Source organism: Rhododendron vialii, chromosome 4a (genome assembly GCF_030253575.1).
Source record: "Rhododendron vialii isolate Sample 1 chromosome 4a, ASM3025357v1".
NCBI classification, from domain to species: Eukaryota; Viridiplantae; Streptophyta; class Magnoliopsida; order Ericales; family Ericaceae; genus Rhododendron; species Rhododendron vialii.
Window position 1 is genome coordinate 16,291,778 of NC_080560.1, and position 19,803 is coordinate 16,311,580.

At 36.9% G+C, this 19,803-nt stretch overlaps 2 protein-coding genes across 6 annotated transcripts; both read right to left on the minus strand.

Moving 5' to 3' along the window:
• Nucleotides 1–421: 421 nt before the first annotated feature.
• On the minus strand, nt 422–9,283 carry LOC131322738 (uncharacterized). Of its 4 annotated transcripts, none has more exons than XM_058354164.1 (8): nt 9,074–9,283; nt 7,417–7,584; nt 5,723–5,828; nt 3,786–3,965; nt 2,363–2,851; nt 1,749–1,832; nt 1,609–1,674; nt 422–747 (listed from the first exon to the last, which is right to left on the minus strand). In XM_058354164.1, the coding sequence occupies exons 2-7, from the start codon at nt 7,462–7,464 to the stop codon at nt 1,610–1,612; spliced, it is 972 nt and encodes a 323-aa protein (XP_058210147.1). In that variant the 5' UTR covers nt 7,465–7,584; nt 9,074–9,283; the 3' UTR covers nt 422–747; nt 1,609. The 4 variants fall into 4 exon arrangements, with proteins under 4 accessions (XP_058210147.1, XP_058210149.1, XP_058210148.1 ...); XM_058354166.1 differs by having other exon boundaries at nt 1,604–1,674; XM_058354165.1 differs by having other exon boundaries at nt 1,594–1,674.
• A 5,873-nt stretch (nt 9,284–15,156) lies between these two features.
• LOC131323129 (two-component response regulator ARR9-like) lies at nt 15,157–17,375 on the minus strand. Of its 2 annotated transcripts, none has more exons than XM_058354768.1 (5): nt 16,793–17,375; nt 16,554–16,657; nt 16,341–16,421; nt 15,904–15,974; nt 15,157–15,768 (listed from the first exon to the last, which is right to left on the minus strand). In XM_058354768.1, the coding sequence occupies exons 1-5, from the start codon at nt 16,893–16,895 to the stop codon at nt 15,510–15,512; spliced, it is 618 nt and encodes a 205-aa protein (XP_058210751.1). In that variant the 5' UTR covers nt 16,896–17,375; the 3' UTR covers nt 15,157–15,509. The 2 variants fall into 2 exon arrangements, with proteins under 2 accessions (XP_058210751.1, XP_058210752.1); XM_058354769.1 differs by having other exon boundaries at nt 16,341–16,418; nt 16,793–17,374.
• Between the last annotated feature and the right edge of the window lie 2,428 nt (nt 17,376–19,803).

Below are 19,803 nucleotides of genomic sequence, written 5' to 3' on the forward strand. Positions count from 1 at the left end.
CCTGGAAGTGGCCTGGATAGGACCTGAAGAATGAAGAGGATCCTGTTCCTTTCAATTAAAGCCCATACCAGAAGAATGAAGTGGATGTGATTAATGAGAATCCAAAAAAGATTAGGAACTCTGAATTCTAATAATTGCAAAGATCCACTTCTCAAACATAGCAGATTAGGAAAAGGCAGCCTACAAAGTACATTCCCTATAGCACCATTATCACAGATCCTTAATAAATGTCGTTGAATATGAAAACTCTCCAATAACAGAATTGCAGATAGAGACTCCTCCCACACCGCAAATGGCAACAAAAAAATGGTGCACGAAACACTATTTGACAAAAACAAATATCCACGAAGAAACGGTGCATCCTCTTGATTACATTTGTGAGCATGGTGCATAGAATGCATAAAGTGTTTATGTATAATAGTTCACCCACAACCAGAAATGGTGTTCAGAATTTCTTCATTCATCAACACATCCTCTGGTTTGAAAAGGAAAACATAATCAAAATATTGCACCATTCCTAGTATCAATCACTTTCACCACAACTATACCTGGAAATCATTGTCATACTTCACAAATGTGTTCTTGTAGCAAATCACGAACTCTTTCCTAAAAGCAAACCTAATGTCATCCATTATCAAACTACACCTAAGCACAATCCAATCAATAGCTTACACAAGTTTAATTCTGGAGCCTCTCCACTTCTCTGACGCTATATACAGGACTCCCATTAACGGGGTGCATTTGGGCCTGCAGCCAGGAAAACACAAACGATGTCAGGCAGGGTTTGGAAACAACAGAACTAGGAATAAGATTTTTAGCAGTGAAGAATTGTTTCCAATGAACATCGGAATTCAATGTGATCTGGTCAGTAAGTTTGTCTTAAAACAAGTCCCAAATAAATTACATTCTCTCAATTTACCGTTGTTTTCATTAAAATTATCTGTCCATCAAATACCATAATTTGAAAAGAATTTATTCTTCCAAAAATTATACAGTTACAAGGCATTGCTGGCAATACAAGATACAAAATAGTACTCCCTCCATCCCAAATTGTTAGTCCGGTCCGCAAAACGATAACTTAAAAGTAATGCAATTTTTTAAAGAATTTTTTTTTCCACAAATTAAAACAACTCATTGATATCTAGAAAGTCGTTAAAAAACTTCTGAATTTTTCTTGCAAAAATTGAACATTTTTAAGATTCCGTTTTGCAAACGGGCAAACATTTTGGGACGGAGAGAGTAACTCTTAGGAGTACAAAACTTGTATTGGAGTTATCAGTAAGACAGTAACAGTCGGACATTAGAAGAAAAATAATAGTGATAACGAGCATGCTTAACCAACCGATATTAGATGCATATTGATATTACTAGAAGACTGCGATTCAATTTGAAAATGAACCAGCCACATCGACATTTACTCGAGGGATTAGTTGGGGATTTACCCTTGTCATCAAAAAAGAAAATAAAACGCAAATAATCTACTATACATTTTGGAAAAGAAACCAGATCCTGTTCATGAAAGGAGGAGATGCAGAATTCATTCAAACACAACTCTTCATTAGTTATTGAATTATACGGAACATAAAAAAATACCACCGAGTAACTCAACTCAATCACTGCCAAAATCTTCATAACTCAAGCCTTCTGATATCGTGTCCAACCTCTTATTGTCTCCTGACGGTCCAGGACACAAATATCAGTCACGCTTTCTGTGAATAACTACAAGTACAAACTTATGAAGCCCTCACCTTGGTATTCACCCCTGACATGAGGATCCAAGAAGCTGTCCGTATCTGCGGCTAGGAAGGGTGACCTGGAGTAGTCCAATATATCTGGATAAACGGAAACGAGAGAGAGAGAGAGAGAGAGAGAGAGAGAGAGATGGTTAATACTAAGCACAACACAAGTCTGCTAATTCAAATGGTACAGCACAAACACATCCTATCAGTTGGCTCAAAATTTTCAAAGCACGGAAAGGTATTCACTCGCTGAGTCAATGACCAAATCATCGGTTAAATAACAGGACACTTCCTATCAGCTTTGACCGAGTCAACAATAGGACACGAGTTTAAAGCACAGAAAGGTAATTAACAGAAGAGCAATTTATTCTATCAGTGGGCAAAAAAATTTCAAAAATGACAAGAGAAGAAGAAAGAAAATGAAGAAAAGGAAAGAAAGAAAAAAAAAGTACAGGTGTATCATAGGGAAGCGTAACGATTTTCCATTTACTTAAATCCAACACTCAACTTGGCCCGAACAAGCTCTCATTAAGTGACAAAAAATACGCACAGATTAAAAAACCATGAGCGCGCACACGAGAGAGAGAGAGAGAGAGAGAGAGAGAGAGAGAGAGAGAGAGTACCTGAACTATTTGAGAAGTCAGCAGTCAAGTCTGAAAGGCTGAAGTTTCGAGGAATCTGCCCCAAAAATCCAAATGAGGTACCGTCGGCATCCAGAAGCGATTCATTCAGGGGATGTGAATTTGACTCTACACTACTAAAAGATGAAACAGACGGATCGCCAATTACAGGACGCGTTTCAAGGACATTGCCACCATTACCAAACATGTATCGGGAACTCCCTCCATAACCAGCTTCCGATTTGATCATTCCCCCATTCATTCCTTGCATCATTCCCACATTTGAGTTCTGAGCCAACATCATGCTTGGTGAAACATCAATCCTTCTGGCATGAGCGGACATATCAACAGCATTTTGCATGCAAGGGTGCAACGATGACCCACCATTAGCGTAAGCATTAGGCAAACTTGATCCCATATGCTGGCCCATGTTCTCTGACTTCAGACCAGGTCCAGTATGATCCAGCGTATAGCCAGCTGAGTTCTGGTGCACTGACAGAGGTTGATGCCAAGTGAGAAACAGAAGAGTAGAAATTCCTATTGCGAAAGCAGAAACGTAAACCAGATACAAGTAGAATATATAATACATACTAACTAAGACACTCCTGTAATTCAAGAAATACTTCAGAGTTGCAAAATTTAATAGGCTGGCAGAAGCTCTGAGTAATGTGTAAATGAAGATAATCAAAATTGGTGTTTGCACCCACTAAAAAATAAATAAATTATTTTTCACGACACTGGATGTTCCTAAAGTACCAATTTAACTCGAAACAAACAGTTAGCCTTCAACCTTCCAGTGTATACCAACGTACAAACTTTCTCATCCAAGACATGAATGTCCAAATTTATACACAAAATGCCTGTGAAACTATGTTTTCCCAGAAACATGTATCCATTGGCAGAATGATTAAAAGGTGTCTTACGGTAAGAAGCATCAGTGATACAAAACGGATTGGTTTATGCATGCAATATAATATTAAGTTGTATTTCAATACAAGAAAATCAGAGAAACATAACAAATAACCTTTACACATTCCTTCCTTAAAGTGATTCAGTGCAGGCTATGTGTAACTTAGGTAAGACAGCAGTATGATGCAATTGAACTGAAAGCTTTTGCGACCTAATATAAATCAATGAGACTTAGATGTATCAACTGTTGCCAATCAGCTGGCAGGTTGCAAGAAGTTGTTTTCTCAATTGAATATGTATACTATGGGTTGCTAACAGAACAAAATTTTCCTCTGTAACCACTATCAGGGAGGAAACTACCAAATTCATTTAGCTATTGGTATCGATTACAAACCTAACTATTCATTTCTGTCTTTTTACAACAACACCCTTCACACTAAATCCTCCAAAAGACAAGGATAGCTATATATGTCAGGGTCTTCAGATAACCAAAATCCTAAGGGCAAAAAATTGTTACATGGTGGGATGTGAGATCCATTAGAAATAGGTGTGGAAGCAACTCCAGCTGATATATGATGCATCAGCTCAACTTGTCTCTCAAGCAGCCGGTTGAATAGCGTTATTTGGTCCTTCACTATCAACCGAAGATGGTATGCCTTGAAAAATTCCCGATTTTCTTCTTCAAGCTTTTGCCAAACTGGAGACAAGAAACATGTTATATTTCTCAAGAGAATAAGCACAAACATAAATTATTGGTCACTTAATGGCTAAAAAGTTGAACTCTTTGCAAATTCCTCTTCCCTCTCACTGTACATGGCCCAGAAATTCATCCATGCATTAAAGACTAAGTGTGGTATAGTTTTGTCAAAACAACCATGGCAATAAGTTGGCAATTGATGCACCCAAAGCAATAAATTAAGTCATCAAACTCCAACCATGTTCCTAATGTACATAATTCCCAGCTATGATTCTCCAAAGGATATATCTTACTGGAACAGTACTTTCCTTAGAGAAATAGCAAGACTCTAGCGATTAGAGAAGATTCCATGCAATTCATTAATGAGGCATTCAAGAAGAGTTAAAATACCATTCAGTGGACCGAGACGCAGTTTATACTCACTCAAACTGTCTGGAGGTTTCCCGCAATCCATAACCGTTTGCAGCGTGGTGCATTCTAAAGTTTGGGAGTGTCTTGGTAAAAGACTACTGGACTACAACAAGGTTCTGTCATAAATTCCAAATGGGTGAGGAGCATCAGATGGGTGGTTGGGGAAGGGAAGACGAGAATATTTGGAGATACAAACCTTCCTAAACAAAATATTAGGATAGGGGGATATGTTTCAAAAAGTTACGTATGGGTAGAGAACACATCCAGAATAGAAGTTACCTGTATAGCCTGGTGTGCAACATTCTCAATTAACTTGTTGCAAATTACTTAGAAGGAACTTGAAACAAAATGTGCCTAAAAAATATGGAATTCTTATTTCCCATCCATGTGAAAGGTTAGAAATGCTTCTTTCCTAGATAACGTGAGATTCTTTTTCTTTAAATATCGTAAGCTACATTCAATGCTTGGGATTCCCGACCCATTTCGTTTCCAAAGGTAAATCCCTCGGCAAATCCAGAACCAAATAGAGCCTTAGGGATGTTACGGGGAAAAATAAATTTGAGCCTAGGCTAAATCACTTCCCAATGCAGAACATTTTGTGTGGTGTGAGTTCACTATTGATAGGGGGTATATGTGCAAACAACATAGAGAACAATATAGGAGGTATATGGGCCATTGACTAGAGAGCTTTAGGAGTTGATTCTTTGCTTGAATTCAGTGGCTATATCCTCCGGTGACGAGGAGGATAAATTTCGTAGTTCACGTGGAGATGGAGTGGGGAAGGGAAGAAGAAGATTATGTTTTTGGCTCATTTGAACCTTACGTGGCTCAACTATTTTTTCCCTTTTGGGGAAAAGAGAAGGGGTGGGGGAGTAGAAAAATAATACTCCCCTACAATTAGATTCTACTCTCCCTGCAATCTTTCTGTTCTTTCCCCTGTCTTGAATACACTAGGCACATCAATCCCGGATATTGCAAGAGAACCATTAAACGAAAAGAGGACTATACTACATGCAACAGTAGTCAGGTCATACTATATGACTTTCCCTTTGATGGTAAGTTAAGGAGACTCAAAATTGGCTTTATAAACAGGATGAGACGAAAGCAGCTGGGCACCTCCTAGGGCACTGTTACCTCACATTAGACAGATAGCTGGTTTAATGTGACAAGCCACCACAGCCCCAAAGAAAGCCCCAAAGTTAAAGAGAAAAAGGGAAAAACAACGTGATGCATGGCAATCACCGAACAATAAAAAGTAATTGACTTGAAACTAATCACTGATGCCACGCTTACAGCTGAAATCACAAATGAAATAAATGGACATGACAAACTAATAACGAGCTTACCCAGTTCAGTAAAACCAGGCTCTATTTTTGCCTGAACCAAGAGAGTATCCACAACTTCTTTTGGGCTCATGTAGAGTTGTAGACATCGCTCTATAAGATTTTGGACCTGAAATCATCCAGAGACAGATCAGAAAAGCCTACATATAAGAATGGACAGATATCCACAAATGAGGTATAAAACTGCCATATTGAAAAAAGGAAAAGAAAAAAAAGGCATGACAAGATCTAGTTAACCTTCTTGAACTATCAAGCATTTTAGTCCTACACCCTAGCACCCTAGTTGCAAGAGAACATGAATTCAACCATTATTATAGTTTGAGGGTACTGTTCATAGTGCCCACATCATCAGCCTAAGTCCAACTTTCAAATAAGTTCACCTTATTGCTGAACCTCCTGAAATCCTAAATCCCCATAGTTTGCCACCCATCCGCCCTTTGAAGACCAATTTCAAATCGGTCCCAAATGCAATATATCAGTCCCAAATATGAAGAGAGTAGAGTCCCCTACTCTTGTTGCACCATAAATGCTATGAAACATGCTAGTTACACAATATAACTGCTTCATTCTTTCTCTGAATATTCACTACGTGTATGCTTCTCAGATCATCAACCAACATAATTTGTCACTTTAGAAGTATGCAGGATATATGAACAGTGATCTCTCAGTTACTGAGACTAGGAATCTCAGATATCTGATCAATGAGGTACTTGTGTCTCTAAGAAGACTGTACATCATATGAAGCTTGGCATAGGAACTTAAAATGCACTTGAACATTGGTGACTTGTATTTTTTTTTATCCGCAAAAAACGCCTTAAAGGCATCGGTGATTTGTATTTGCTTGCATGCATTTGATGCATGTCTTTTTGCGGCCTTAAAGGCATCGATGATTTGTATTTGCTAGCATGCATTTGATGCATGTCTAAGTTATAAAGCTGTAGCGCTGTTCAACAATAGTCTTCATGGAGGAATATGAACTCACAATCTTGACATGGATATAACAAACAATCTAGAAACATTGATTTTGACAAGATGAGCCAAAAATATCATGATACAAACCCTATTCCATTTTTTTGGCCAGACAAAATCATCGCATAAGCAGGTGGTCTGTTCAAGGTGGTCTCTGTACACCGGAATCTAAGGTCGACACTGCCAACGCTACATGGTTGCAATCCAATGAGTTTAAGTACCCTTATTTTCTAAAAAGGAGGTCAAACTCAAGTTGTATGAGCTAACAAAAGATGCTAGTCATTCCAGCTTAATATCTGGTTTGTTAAATCCCATCAAAACTTATTGTACATCTATCAGAGATATCATTGTTATATGTGGTACTTCAAACAATAAACTTGTATTGGGGGACCTTACTAGTTTGATTTTTTTTTTTGGTTATGATGTTCACTAAATACTTGTGACCTTCCATGGCAACCTTCAGCCTAGCAAGTGACATGCTTGGTGAAAATGTTTCCTGGATCCACAAAACAAAAGAATTCTAGAGACTCGAAGACATTGATTATGTAACGCATATGTTTATGGGTGAGTGTGCATTTGCCATTTCTTCAAATCGGCTGCTCTATCAGTGACTCATTTTCCATATCTTCATAAAAGAAGAGATGTACAAGAATTTTTTTTGACATCACCTCTTCACATATGCGCAACCATAAAACCACCATGACAGTCATGATAACCAAAGAGCTTACCAGTTGTATGTCTTCTCGAGAAACCTTTCTGACCTCTCCAGTAGACATTTACCCAAGTACTTGAGAAATAAACTTATGGAAGTCCAGCTTTCATGCTAAAATAAGGCACCGATGGAATATTTGCACCAGCATTTGCTGATGAAGATTAGAACAAGTAATATGTATGACCTGAAACATCACAAGCATAGGCCTACTTAGCCATTTCATGATGTGAGAAAACAGTGCAAGGGGAACTTCAACAAAGGCCTAATTCATTGTTCACGAATAAAACATGTGGCACAGAGATTGGGAATAATAAACAATCACCACATCGAAAGTATTGTATTTCTTAATGCATCATTGGCTGTAAAGATTCCACACTATTATTACCCGGGAAGTTTTCACCCTCACGATAAATTGCACAAAGACTGTTAATTGCTCAATACAAAGGTTTCCAGTTTACGGACCAAAAGGAACAAATAGAATTAAGCAATTCCAACGCCACTAAGGTAAAGCCTGACAAGTAAGTCGCATCAGATTTAATAGTCCACATCATAGTTTCCAAACGGGGAATCATTTTACTCTCTGATAAATTGTGATCAAATTCGGATAAGGATTCGATGGTAATATAACGACGCAGAAAAAAAATGTCTAACCATTTAGATACTACAATAGCAAGAAATTAATAAAAACCTTATTTAGAATTGTAACGTTTTTGAAAGATGCTTCTATGGTGAGAGATGTAGATACATATGTTCCAATCTTGAATTGAACTCCACCCTAATACATAATAGCTAGTTCTTGAGGTGAAGGTAAATCCACAATTACAAACTGCACATTACTTTTGTACCTACATGGTATGGGACTTCGCGTTACATCCTCGTGTTTGTATTTGAACTCAACCCCAACTGTTAGGTTTTGAGCTGTGAAGTGTCCTCATGTTTTACCTAATATGACCTTGATTTCTTAAAGATGCAGTAATACTTCCCGTGCCCCCTACCTAGCCCTTGGTGCTCTCGACTCTAATACCATGTCACGCAATCTAGGATACATCATAGATCTCAAACCCAAAAGTTACTCACTTACTCTTTGAGGTCATGATCTCTTCACAATTATAACATGATCTATAATAATCTATAACACAACTTATTATCCTAAGGTGACAATTCAATAGGTACATGAACCTCTGTAAAAAAACAGGTACCAGGAATCAAGATTCATCACAGAAGTACAAAAAAAAAAATCTCAAGGTTTGAAATTCAAACACTACGTATTCTTTACTTGCTTCAAATGTTTCGATTGTAGCAATTGAACATTTACAAATTTTATTAGCCCATATTAAGCTATATAAAAGAGCAAGACCCAATTTTATCAAGGTTAGGGTTTCATTTCAATATCAATATTTCACAACCAAAAATAAAAACAAAAAACTCAAACAAAAAAAATATAAAAGACCCAAACTTTACCAAGATCACACCAATCAGAAGCCATGATAAGCACAAGAAATGAAAAACACAACCCTAGAACTCATCTCTACACACACCAGATCACGAACCAAACTCCACAACAACATACATGAATTTCTTTTATATGCGCCACAAAATTCGCACGACAGCTGGCAAAAAAAAACAGACTCGGAACAGAATCGTTTCGAATTGATCCTTTTTTTCCCTTTTACCTGGTGGTGATCGAGAGACGCCGCGTGGGGAGCTTCGATTCCGCCGGAGAGGGAGGAGAGAGGGAGAGAGAAAGAGAAAGAGAGAGAGCGCGCGAAGAGGAGAGAGAAGCAGTGGATTTCCTTTATTTTCTCTCCTTTTTTTGTATCAGGAGTATTTGTATCGCGAGTGGGTTTCGTTCGCCTATCTTTTTGGATTGTTTTTCGCGTTTTCGAGTATTTTTGGAAAAGCAGGAGACGTCTTTTTTTGGGAGAAGAATCGAGGGGGCGACACGTGTGCGTCTTGGGAGGAGGGAAGTGGGACCGGCTACCGGATAGATCGGGACTATCTATCTATCTGTACCTTCTCTGATTTTTTTAATTGAATTGGATACGAGTAATAATTACTGTACTTGGCAGCCGTCAATTTAATTGGTCAAAACCAGCTTGTGTTTTGTTACGGCTGATCCCGTTATTCTCTAGAGTCCAAAATCATTTTGGACTCCTGGAGAAGTACTACTGCTGTGTTCGGAATTACTCAGATACATGCCGGTTAACATGAATCGGACGGTTTCGAATGTAATTGTATTTGGTGTTGTTTTTTTAAAAACAGCGGCGGCTTCATGAATTTATAATAAGATGTTTAAAGATTACTTTAACTCAACCAGCTGTATCAACCAACAATTTATACACAAAATTTCGTATATTAGTTTGAGTAGTGCAATTAAAAAAATATATAGTAGAACACATATATATTTTATGTTGTTCTCAACAAAAATTTGTATTTTGTGCCAAACTAGATTAAATCGGTATATGGATTCACTGATATTCTTTATGGGAAAAATGTGGTGAATAATTTCATACAGATCTGTTTTGGGAATATGCTCTTGTTTTTGGAGATATAGCGTCGACCGTCGTTCATGGAAAAGACAGAGCACGACACTAATATCAATAAATTATTTTTTTTTCTTCCTATTTGTCTAATTTTTGTCATTAAGAGTTTGAACCTTATTTTGGACTAACGTAGTAAGTGTTCAATTATTATTTACTTGAATTCATGAGTGTTCATAATACAAGACTAAGTGTTCAAACAGAGCCTGAAATAAAATTTCTCAATTTCTCAGTGTTATTTCTTGTTTTGAATACCCACCCTAATACATAGAGCCGCCAACACCCACCCTAATACATAGAGCCGCCAGTGTTTTAAAGCTGCATGGGTAAACTTCTTATTTTTAGATCTCCAACTGTGAGTCAAATTCGCGTGGAGTTTGGTGTTGTGATTTAAAGCTGCATGGGTGGACTTCCTATTTTTAGAATGAACCGTGCTACTGGTACAGACAATCTGTGCACAGATTGTGCACAGATTTTGTGGTGGGGCCCACCACGGGTCCCACACAAATAATCCGAGTCGTTCATTAAATGTAAAATATTTTTTCAAGAGACCCCGTAAAAAATCAGCTTAATCTAATACCTATAAGTACTCGATCCAATTATCTAAATTTTCATTCAGATTTCCGGGTAATGAAAAGTTAGATGATTAGATCAAGCACCTATAGATATTGGATTGAGCTGATTTTTTATAAAACCCCTTGAAAAAATGTTTTACATTTAATGAACGGCTCGGATCATTTGTGTGGGACCCATGGTGGGCCCCACCATAAAATCTGTGCACAATCTGTGCACAGATTGTATGTACCAGTAGACTTTCTGTTTTAGAATATCCAAGTGGGAGTATTATGCAAGTCATTTTTATGAATGAACTAGTGCTAGTTCGTACCTACGGCACTACGCATCTCAGTTGGAAGGGAATAACAGTTGTGTGATTTAGGTGAAAATCATGGGCACTTAACCGGGGAGTGGGAGGATGCACTACAGCCTTTGGATCAAGTGAATCTAAGCCGTTCCAACAACTTGTCCTCACACTCTTCTGTTTTATAATAGAGATAGAGAAAAGATCGCACTGTGTTGTGTTGTGACTAGTTATGAATGGAGAGCTGCTACTGGTACAGCAGTACACAAACAAATAGCATGTACAATGTGCTTTTGTACCCGTCTCAGGTCCAACAAAAATCATCAGAGCCGCTCATTTTGTTTAATATATTTTGTTTAAGGTTTCCGTATAAAATCAGCTTCATCTGACATCGATATAGGCATTTACAAAACATCCAAAATTGCTTCAAAATTTAGGCTAAATTTTGAAGCGATTTTGGACGTTTCGTATATGCACTTATCGATGTCGGATGGAGTTAATTTTTTACGGGGTCCTTAAACAAAATGTATTGAAATAAATAAGCGGTTTCGATTATCTTTGTTAGACCCGAGACGGGCCCAAAAACACGTTGTATGCGCTGTCAGTGCATGTATTGTTGTACTAGTAGCATTTTCGTTATGAATATGTGTTGCTTTTTACGAGTTATTATAGCAAGTCACAAGAATTTATACCATACGGTTTAATTCCTTTTTCTTTTTCTTTTTTTAATTTCTATAGGCATGATCATTTCACCTGGCTCCCTCCAACAAAACGATCTTGGGATATGACCACAATTGATAAACTAGATAGTCCCGTTTGGGCAGCTGAAATCTTTCCATAAATTAATTCTACTAAAACAATTCAAATTGTTAGATTTGTCTCATATTGCTCATCTAAATTACCCAAGCTTGATTAATAAATTCTAGAGGCTACTCTACTTATTGCCAATTGGTTATAGGTTGGAACCTTTTAAAAAATCTAATATGGTATTAGAGTTAGGTCTTGGATGGTCTCACCTCGCGTGGGAAAATCCCTATCATCTCTATCGCTCGAGTCAGTCAGTCAACTATTGGTCTCCTGGTCTATCACCTCCACATGCATCCGGGCTGCACGTGAGAGGAGTGTTAGACTTGTCTCATATCGCTCATCTAAATTACCTAAGCTTAGTTAATAAATTTTAAAAGCTACTCCATCTATTATCAATTGGTTATAGATTGAAACCGTCTAAGAAATCTAATACAAATGAAATTTTATCGGGAGTGAGCTCAAATAATGTGTAGTTTAAAAAAACTCAGTTCACGAAAACGCAATGATAGTTTGAATCTCAAAAGGTGAACTGATGGTTAATTTCCATTGTTCACTCCGCTTTGATGTCGGTGCCTCCAAGTCTTATAGGTCGAGTAATTACCTGGTCCTAACTCTGGTGTGGATGATCTGTTTTGTTTGGATTAGAGAGGAGATTAGTCGAGTTGTGCTTAAGTTAGCTCATACATTTCTGACCGGCGAAAAATAAAAAAACATGAGTATTAGTGTAATAGGTTAGGGGAAAATGACGGCCCAGAATGTATTTTGATAATTAATATTCGTCAATAATATTTTCAACATGTTCTTGATAGGTATTAATTATTAAATCACGTCATTGACCGTCATTTTTCCATAGGTTAGAGTAGCACAAGGGTAAGCTACTGAATCATCTTCACCCGTAGAAACAACTCAAGAGGATAGACTACTTGAGTAGTTACGACCAATTTATGTGCACAATGGACTTGAAAATGGGCCAACTTTTTTTTATTTTCGTCACGTCAAAATGGGCCAACAGAGAATATGAAAAAGAGACCTTTTTAAAACAACTGATGGCTTGGATTTGGGCTTAAATTATCAAACCTTTGAATCAAATCCATTGGATCATCTCTTCATACAAAGGTCGATCATATCACATATGAATCGAAGATCAAACAGAAACATATGATTCTTATTACAAACTGAAAATTTTGGATCCGGACATGCTGCCAATCACCCCGGTGACAGCGGGTGTTGAGCAACATCCGGCTGTTTATTTCAGCTCGAACGGTTCATATTGAATCTGAGCGCATATAGATTTGAATTGTTCATTATTCAATCAAGATCCGAATCATCGATTGCGAGATGAAAGGCTCAATTGGCGGCTCGGCACCCGCTTGGCAGGGGGTGCTTGGTAGCATCCCCATTTCGAAAAATTCACACAATAAAACAAATAATTTGAGATAATTTTGGTTCAATTTTTTCGACTATATTTATTGTTTTTCACTTACAGCTTGCTTTTAGTTCGAGGCAGAAATTTGAAAACCCTCCGTAAAAGCCCTTTGCAAGTATATACTGCCTGTTCATTAAAAAAATGGCAGTTAAACAAAAAAAGGGAAATTAAAAAAGCTGGGTCCAAATTAAAAGACAAATTCATAAAAGTGTAATTATTCTATAAAAGAATAAATTTAGTACGTAGAAAATGGGGATTCCACGCATTTAATTTCTTCCTTTCTATCACGGGGACAGAAGAAAAACAAAAAAGAAAAGGTAGGACCCATCCTATTGGTGGCAGATATGAAAGTCCTCGTGACTTTTTTGTTAATTAAGACTTTGTTTGGAAAAAAAAAAATTCCGATATTTTTTGAACAGACACTATAAACATATTTGTTTTATTGTTTTTATTTATAAAATACATAATCAATTCCACTATTTACGAAAATTTAAGAAACACAAAAAATGCGTTTTCATTTGTTTTGAAAACACTTTATGCAACCGAAAAACTATTATGGTCACCAAACATATTTTTTTATATTTTAATAAATAAACAAAAACTCATTTTTTGTTTTTCATAAACGAAAAACAGGACAGAAAACTGACAACTTTACCAAACAGAGCCTGAGTGACTTAAGGCCCCGTTCTAATAAGGTTTTTATTTTTTAAATACTTATTTTCTTTTTTACGAGACAGGTAAGTCAAAAGAACTTTTAAACTTACCGGATAATTCTTACAAGGAAATTAGGCGGAGAAACAACTCAAGTAACGGTAACAAGAACCTTTGGTACGGATCGTATAATCCTTCAAAATGCTACATGCTCCCTTCTCAATCTTCACACTGCGCTCGCTCTTCGAGTACTTGCTCTCGCAAATATTTGGGAAAATGATGGCCAATGACGTGTTTTGATAATTAATACTTGCCAAGGACATACTGAGAATATTTGTTAATACTGAAAATGTCCTTAGGGGAGTATTAATTATCAAAACACGTCCTGACCATCATTTTCCCCAAATATTAATAGTTTTTGATATTTTTCAAGGACACTTTCACACTCGCGCTTGCTCTTCTGCTCGCGTACGCGCATGCTAATTATGTAACTCAGCGAACACTATAAAATAAATTTAACTTTTTTCCGTATGTTTGGTTATATATATTTGGACATTTAATCCCCATCATTGAATCTATTGCATGGAATAATTTCTATTTTATTTTGAAAGAAGATTGCGAGGGAACAAGTTTATTATTGAACCCCAAAACAATCTCTATAATAGGGTTAAAAGTCAAATGAATGAATGATCCGAGGCTGGGATGCAACTGACATTGTTTATTAAAATTAAGAACATTACACGCGCAAATCTTGGAATATTTTCTCCCAATAATAAGAAAGTACTTGTCGCCAACATTTTGATAAACACAATCAGTGATATGCTACAGCAAGTGATTTCAAAACTCTGTTTTTAAAAATAAATTAAATTAAATTACTAAATGGAGAATTTTTTATTTTCTTTTTGGGTATAAAATACGTACAACTAAAGATGCCAAAAAAGGGAAAGGGGACATGCTTAGCTTGCAACAGGAAACAAAAACAAAAAAATGTTAGCTGGATGACGGAGAAGGGAAACGATGGGCAAAGGACTAGTGCCGCGGATTTGAGTTGATGGGCAGTAGTCAACCTTCCATAGCAATCCGATGCATGGTTTTGGAGTGATTACTATTGAATAACTTCATGAGTTTAAGGGATAGAAAGGGAGGGAGAATTAAAACTATCTAAAAAAAAAAAGGGTGAAAACACTATTTTTTTACCTCTAAAAATGGTCAATGTTGAAACCGGTAGCATTTTGTTATTAGCAAAATAATTTTTGCACTCCATTTTTAATGACATGCACTCTTTTTTGTCGAAATTCATGCAATTTTGTAACTTCATTTGAATAAAAACGAAAAAAGGAATGCATGTCGATAAAAGAAGAGTGCAAAAATCATTCCCCTATTAACAATTGTTCAACCTTTTTTTTTTGGTAACTAACAATTGTCCAACTTGTTGAAAGCAAAAACCCAAAATAAAAACGGAAAACTGAAAACAAAAAAAAGGAACCAAACAGGACCCAATGTTTGTCTAAACACAAGTGTTGTTCAACAACCGGTGATTATATTTCCACTACACAGTCTTTTCCTTTCCCTCCTCTCATTTTCTTCTAATCTAAGCAAACAAAATTGGAATGGAATACTATTTTCATGTAAAATGTGTACAGACCTCTCATCTCATCATAATGATAAAGACCTTTTCTTAATTTCTCTCTCTACATCCTCCTTAATCTTGTAATAACAACATCACCCAACACATAAAAAGTGAAAAAAAGAGAGTTTATCATAATCTATTTCAAATTAATTTGAAGGGAAAAAGTTAAAAAAAAAAAAAAAATCAATTTCCAGGACTAATTAGAGGCCACAGTTAGGCCACCGCCAAATCTGGGCCTTGTTCTATCAGGTGAAAGACCTTCTTCCATAGCCTTCCTCTTGTTATTGTTGGATTGTTGTTGTTGTTGTGGTTGTGGCTGAACATCTTCCTCTGGATTTTCTTGATTATCTTGATTCTCCTTGCATTTGGTTTTCATCATATGAGGCTTAAGTTTATTCACATCACAAAGCCTCACTGGTTTGAGGAAGAATTCTTCTGCCCCTTCTTCTAAGCATCTGTTATAATTTGATCAAAACAATTAATACCCACAAATCAGTTTCACCCCAAACAAACAAAATTAAAGGGAAATAAATCCCAATTAATATTTCTGCAATTCCATATGCAAATTAAATTAAATTTCAGTCTCTTGCCTGTTTATTCTTGAAGGAACATTCTCAGATGACATGATTACTACTGGTATGTTTCTCAGAGATGAAGATTCCTGCAACAAATGGAGGTGCATTTAATTCATCAGATCTGTTTATTTCTGTTGAAAATATACTAAATTCTATTATATCTAGAGCAGCAGATTTTATTTTTGAAAACAAAAGAGGACCTTTCCCAATATGGGACATGATTTTCTTCTGGGGATATTTGCAATAGATTCTCATTGATCTGAAATGAACGGTGAGAAAAGGACCCAATATTCAATTTGGTAGTTTGGCAATTTGGTTGGGCAAGGTTCATCAGGTACATATTTCCAGGAAAGGAAAATGATGGGAGGTTGGAAAGATCTGGGAGGAGGAGAGAGAGTATGCTAATACAGAGGAAGAAGACAAAGGAATACTTGTATAAAGTTGAAGGGTACCTTCACTTTCTTGAGCAAATCATAACCAGTCATTCCAGGCATACAGTAGTCTGTAATTATCAGATTCACCTCCACTTCCTGCTAATCCCACAAAATCAGAAGAAAAATTTTAAACACAAGAAAAAAGAAATAGAAATCACTTGAATTGTCATGGAAACTAGAGATACCCAAGAGAGAAAAGAAAAGAAAAGAAGGCTAAACCATCATATATACCTGATGATTGTTTGGAGAGAAAGAAAGTTGATTTGGGTCCCTGTGCTTATCTTCATTCAAGCCAAGAAATTCTAAGGCCTTGCTACCGGAATCCACTGTAGTAACTGCCATGAGGAAGAAAAAAAACCCAATACCCATTGAGGATGAGTATCCATACTTTTGGAAAAAAAAACAAACATGAAAATCATGTGAAAAATGACCTGGGTAATTGTGTTTGGATGCCAAGAAAGTTTAATTACCTTGATACGATGAGGTCTTGAGGAGCCTCTCGATGAGTTTTCTGTCTATGATGCTATCATCAACAGCCAGGACATGAAACTGAGACTCTGTGGCCAAACCCATTTGCTCCAAATCCAAGATCCAACTCCAAAATCAGAGAGAAACAAGAACAAGCAGATGAGAAAGGGAAGATGGAAGATATATATGAAAGGATTCTCTTTTGCTTTCTTTTGTCCTTCAGCAGAAACTTTCACTTGTTTTTCTCTTCCTTCGGTTTTTTCTTCCTTTTTTGGTGTGCCTGGTTGGTTGGGAGGTTTCTATGAAATGGGAAGGCAAGATGAGCTGCTTCCTATATTGATATAAGACCCACCAAAATGCCCAACCCCACACAGCAGATCTGACCAGATTTCATCCAAAGATCTTCCCCCAATTTTTCTTTGCTGAGTTGATTTTTTGAATTACAAGGCAAGCAATGCAAAGTAAAAAATCAAATCAAATAAAGAAACAAAGGTGGAATCGATTAATAAAGTATGCACAAATCTACAAGACTGCAACACGGGGATTATTGTATTGATTCTTACGGTTGGGGTTTTATTTATATAGAGAAAGAGAGGAAGCATATAAAAGAAGAAAATTTGGTTAAGAGAGCATTTTGCTCCCTTGGGTTTTCACTAATGTTGCACATTGCACCCATTTCTTCTCCATGTGTCAGTTAGCATCCACATTTTTTGTGAAGTGTATTGGTCTTTCAGCCTATTTGATGTTCAATAAAAGGTTGTGTGGCCCAGGGATGAAGCTATAATTTTTAGAATAAATTACGGGCTAGTCCAAAAACTGCTCCTTAATTTTCATTAAGGAGTATGACCTATTTTTATTTATTTGCAAGTCTAGGTAGGAAAATGTGGGCTTCTCCTTGATAGTGCATTTTTAAATTGAGCTGAAATTCATGAGAATAGGGGCCAACTGGCCCATAATTTATCCTGATTTCTATAGAGGGGCCGCAACTCAAGCATGAAATCTAAAGAATAGTATTCTATAAGAAGAACGTAGCCATTTTCTATTCATACTTGGCAAAACATACTCAAACACATTAAAGGAAGTAATTATTTTCCACTACATCTTAACCCACTACCAACGAAAGTAAAATTCAACATTTTTTATATGACTATTTAATGTATGTGTATCATATACTATACATGGGGTAATTCGAGCAAGGTTGGAGTGACCTGGGCCCTTTACCTCCATAACTGGTGCGACTTCTTTTCAAGAGATTGCATAGGCATATTTATGTCGCTTAAACTCCGGAGTATCATGAAAGGCCAACCAACTATTATCATCATATGAGGTTATTGGTTTCTATGGTTTATTTTCAAGTATAAGGTAGTCTGGACTACTATATGTTCATCCATCTTGGGGTGTTAGGATTCTTCCTTGTTGCTTCGTTCGTTATTTCCTTCCCTCGATTTCTTGGTTGACTTCTTGCTAGCCATGTAACCATGTGGGCTCGAGCTGCATATGATTGTCGGGTTTAAGGTGTCAACCTTGCTGGAATGTTTCCCCCTCGTTGTGATGCATTTTGCTCTTGTCCTTTTAATCTCTTGTATGTGTTCCATCTGATTAATAAAATCTCTTTTTTCTCTGTTCGAAAAAAAAATCTGCCGATTAATCGAACCAAAAACAGGATGGATGGTCAACATTAACACTAGACTTCAAGTGTAAAGGTTGACTAATACCATTGAGAGTGAAGGGTGTAAAGCGAGATTTTGTTAAAACCATAGGGGCCACAAGTATAATATTCCCAAAGTTTGGAGATGAAAGCAAAAGGAAGGGGGAGGTCCGGGGTGATTATGGGGTCTTGAAAGGGGTGGTGGTGGGGCACCAAAATCCTCTCAAGAGATACAGGTGAGGTCAGCAGGGGTGCCCTTTTTCCCTGGTGTGAAATCATGTGCACTTACCATATCTTGAGCAGGTGGGGAGTGGTGCAAAGAGATGGCAATTTCTTTTGATTCCCTTTCGAGATTTGTTTCCTATGGGGGCCATGCCCCATTCAATGTCCTGTCAAATGCGGTATGTGTATGCATGTACCCCATTGATCCACCCATACATGATCACACAGGTCGGGTTTGGTTAAAAAGTTAACCAAATCCGACTGGACCCGGAAACCTATTTTCTTCACTGTTCCACATTTCTAACAAACCTATTTTCACTTTTTCCTATCTGCAAGAGTGTGAATTCTTTTGACTTGATCTTTGGTTAAGCACTTGGTTTTATAGTATACGATATGATGCTCTTGATTTGAGAAGATAATACGATATTCGTACCATCCTATTGTAGATAGGAAAAAAATTAAGATGAGAGGCAAGAAAACCGTAGGTACAAAGAATATTTTGAATGTTGCAATGCCAAATCATCATATAACTAGCGTTCGGAGCACAAGTCCGAATATAACTAGCGTTCGGAGCACAAGTCCGTGCGTGAGAGGAAAAACACACACCATTAATTGAAGCAAATAAAATGGTGGCGAATGGGTAGTTATAAATGATGATGCTTGGTTACTGGAATGATAATTGACGCATCTATCCCGAAACCCTCAAAATGAATTTTGAAATTAATTTGTGGGTGATTTTAGAATTAATCAATTGGTGATTTTGGAATTAATAGTGTGAGTCAGCCTCAGTTTTTAGTCCATACCAAAAGTTTCTCTCCCTTTGTAAATAGGATAGAAGAATAGATGACCATATAATAAACATTAATAATTAAGTTGAATGAAATTAAATTGGAACCAGATGGGTATTTTTGGTGGTTTCCTTGAACATCTCCACTGATAAGCTTGTGGTGAACACAACCTCCACTGGGCATTTGTAGAGTGAATTGCGGGATAAACGGTAAGATTGCCCGAAAAATTAATTCCAACTCGTTTCATATCATATACAGTAGATAATCAAATGGGCAAACTATCAAATAATTGAATTCAAATTCCAATTTTCCTCGAAGTTTGACTTGCCAGATTTGAGGAAATATTGTCGAGAGG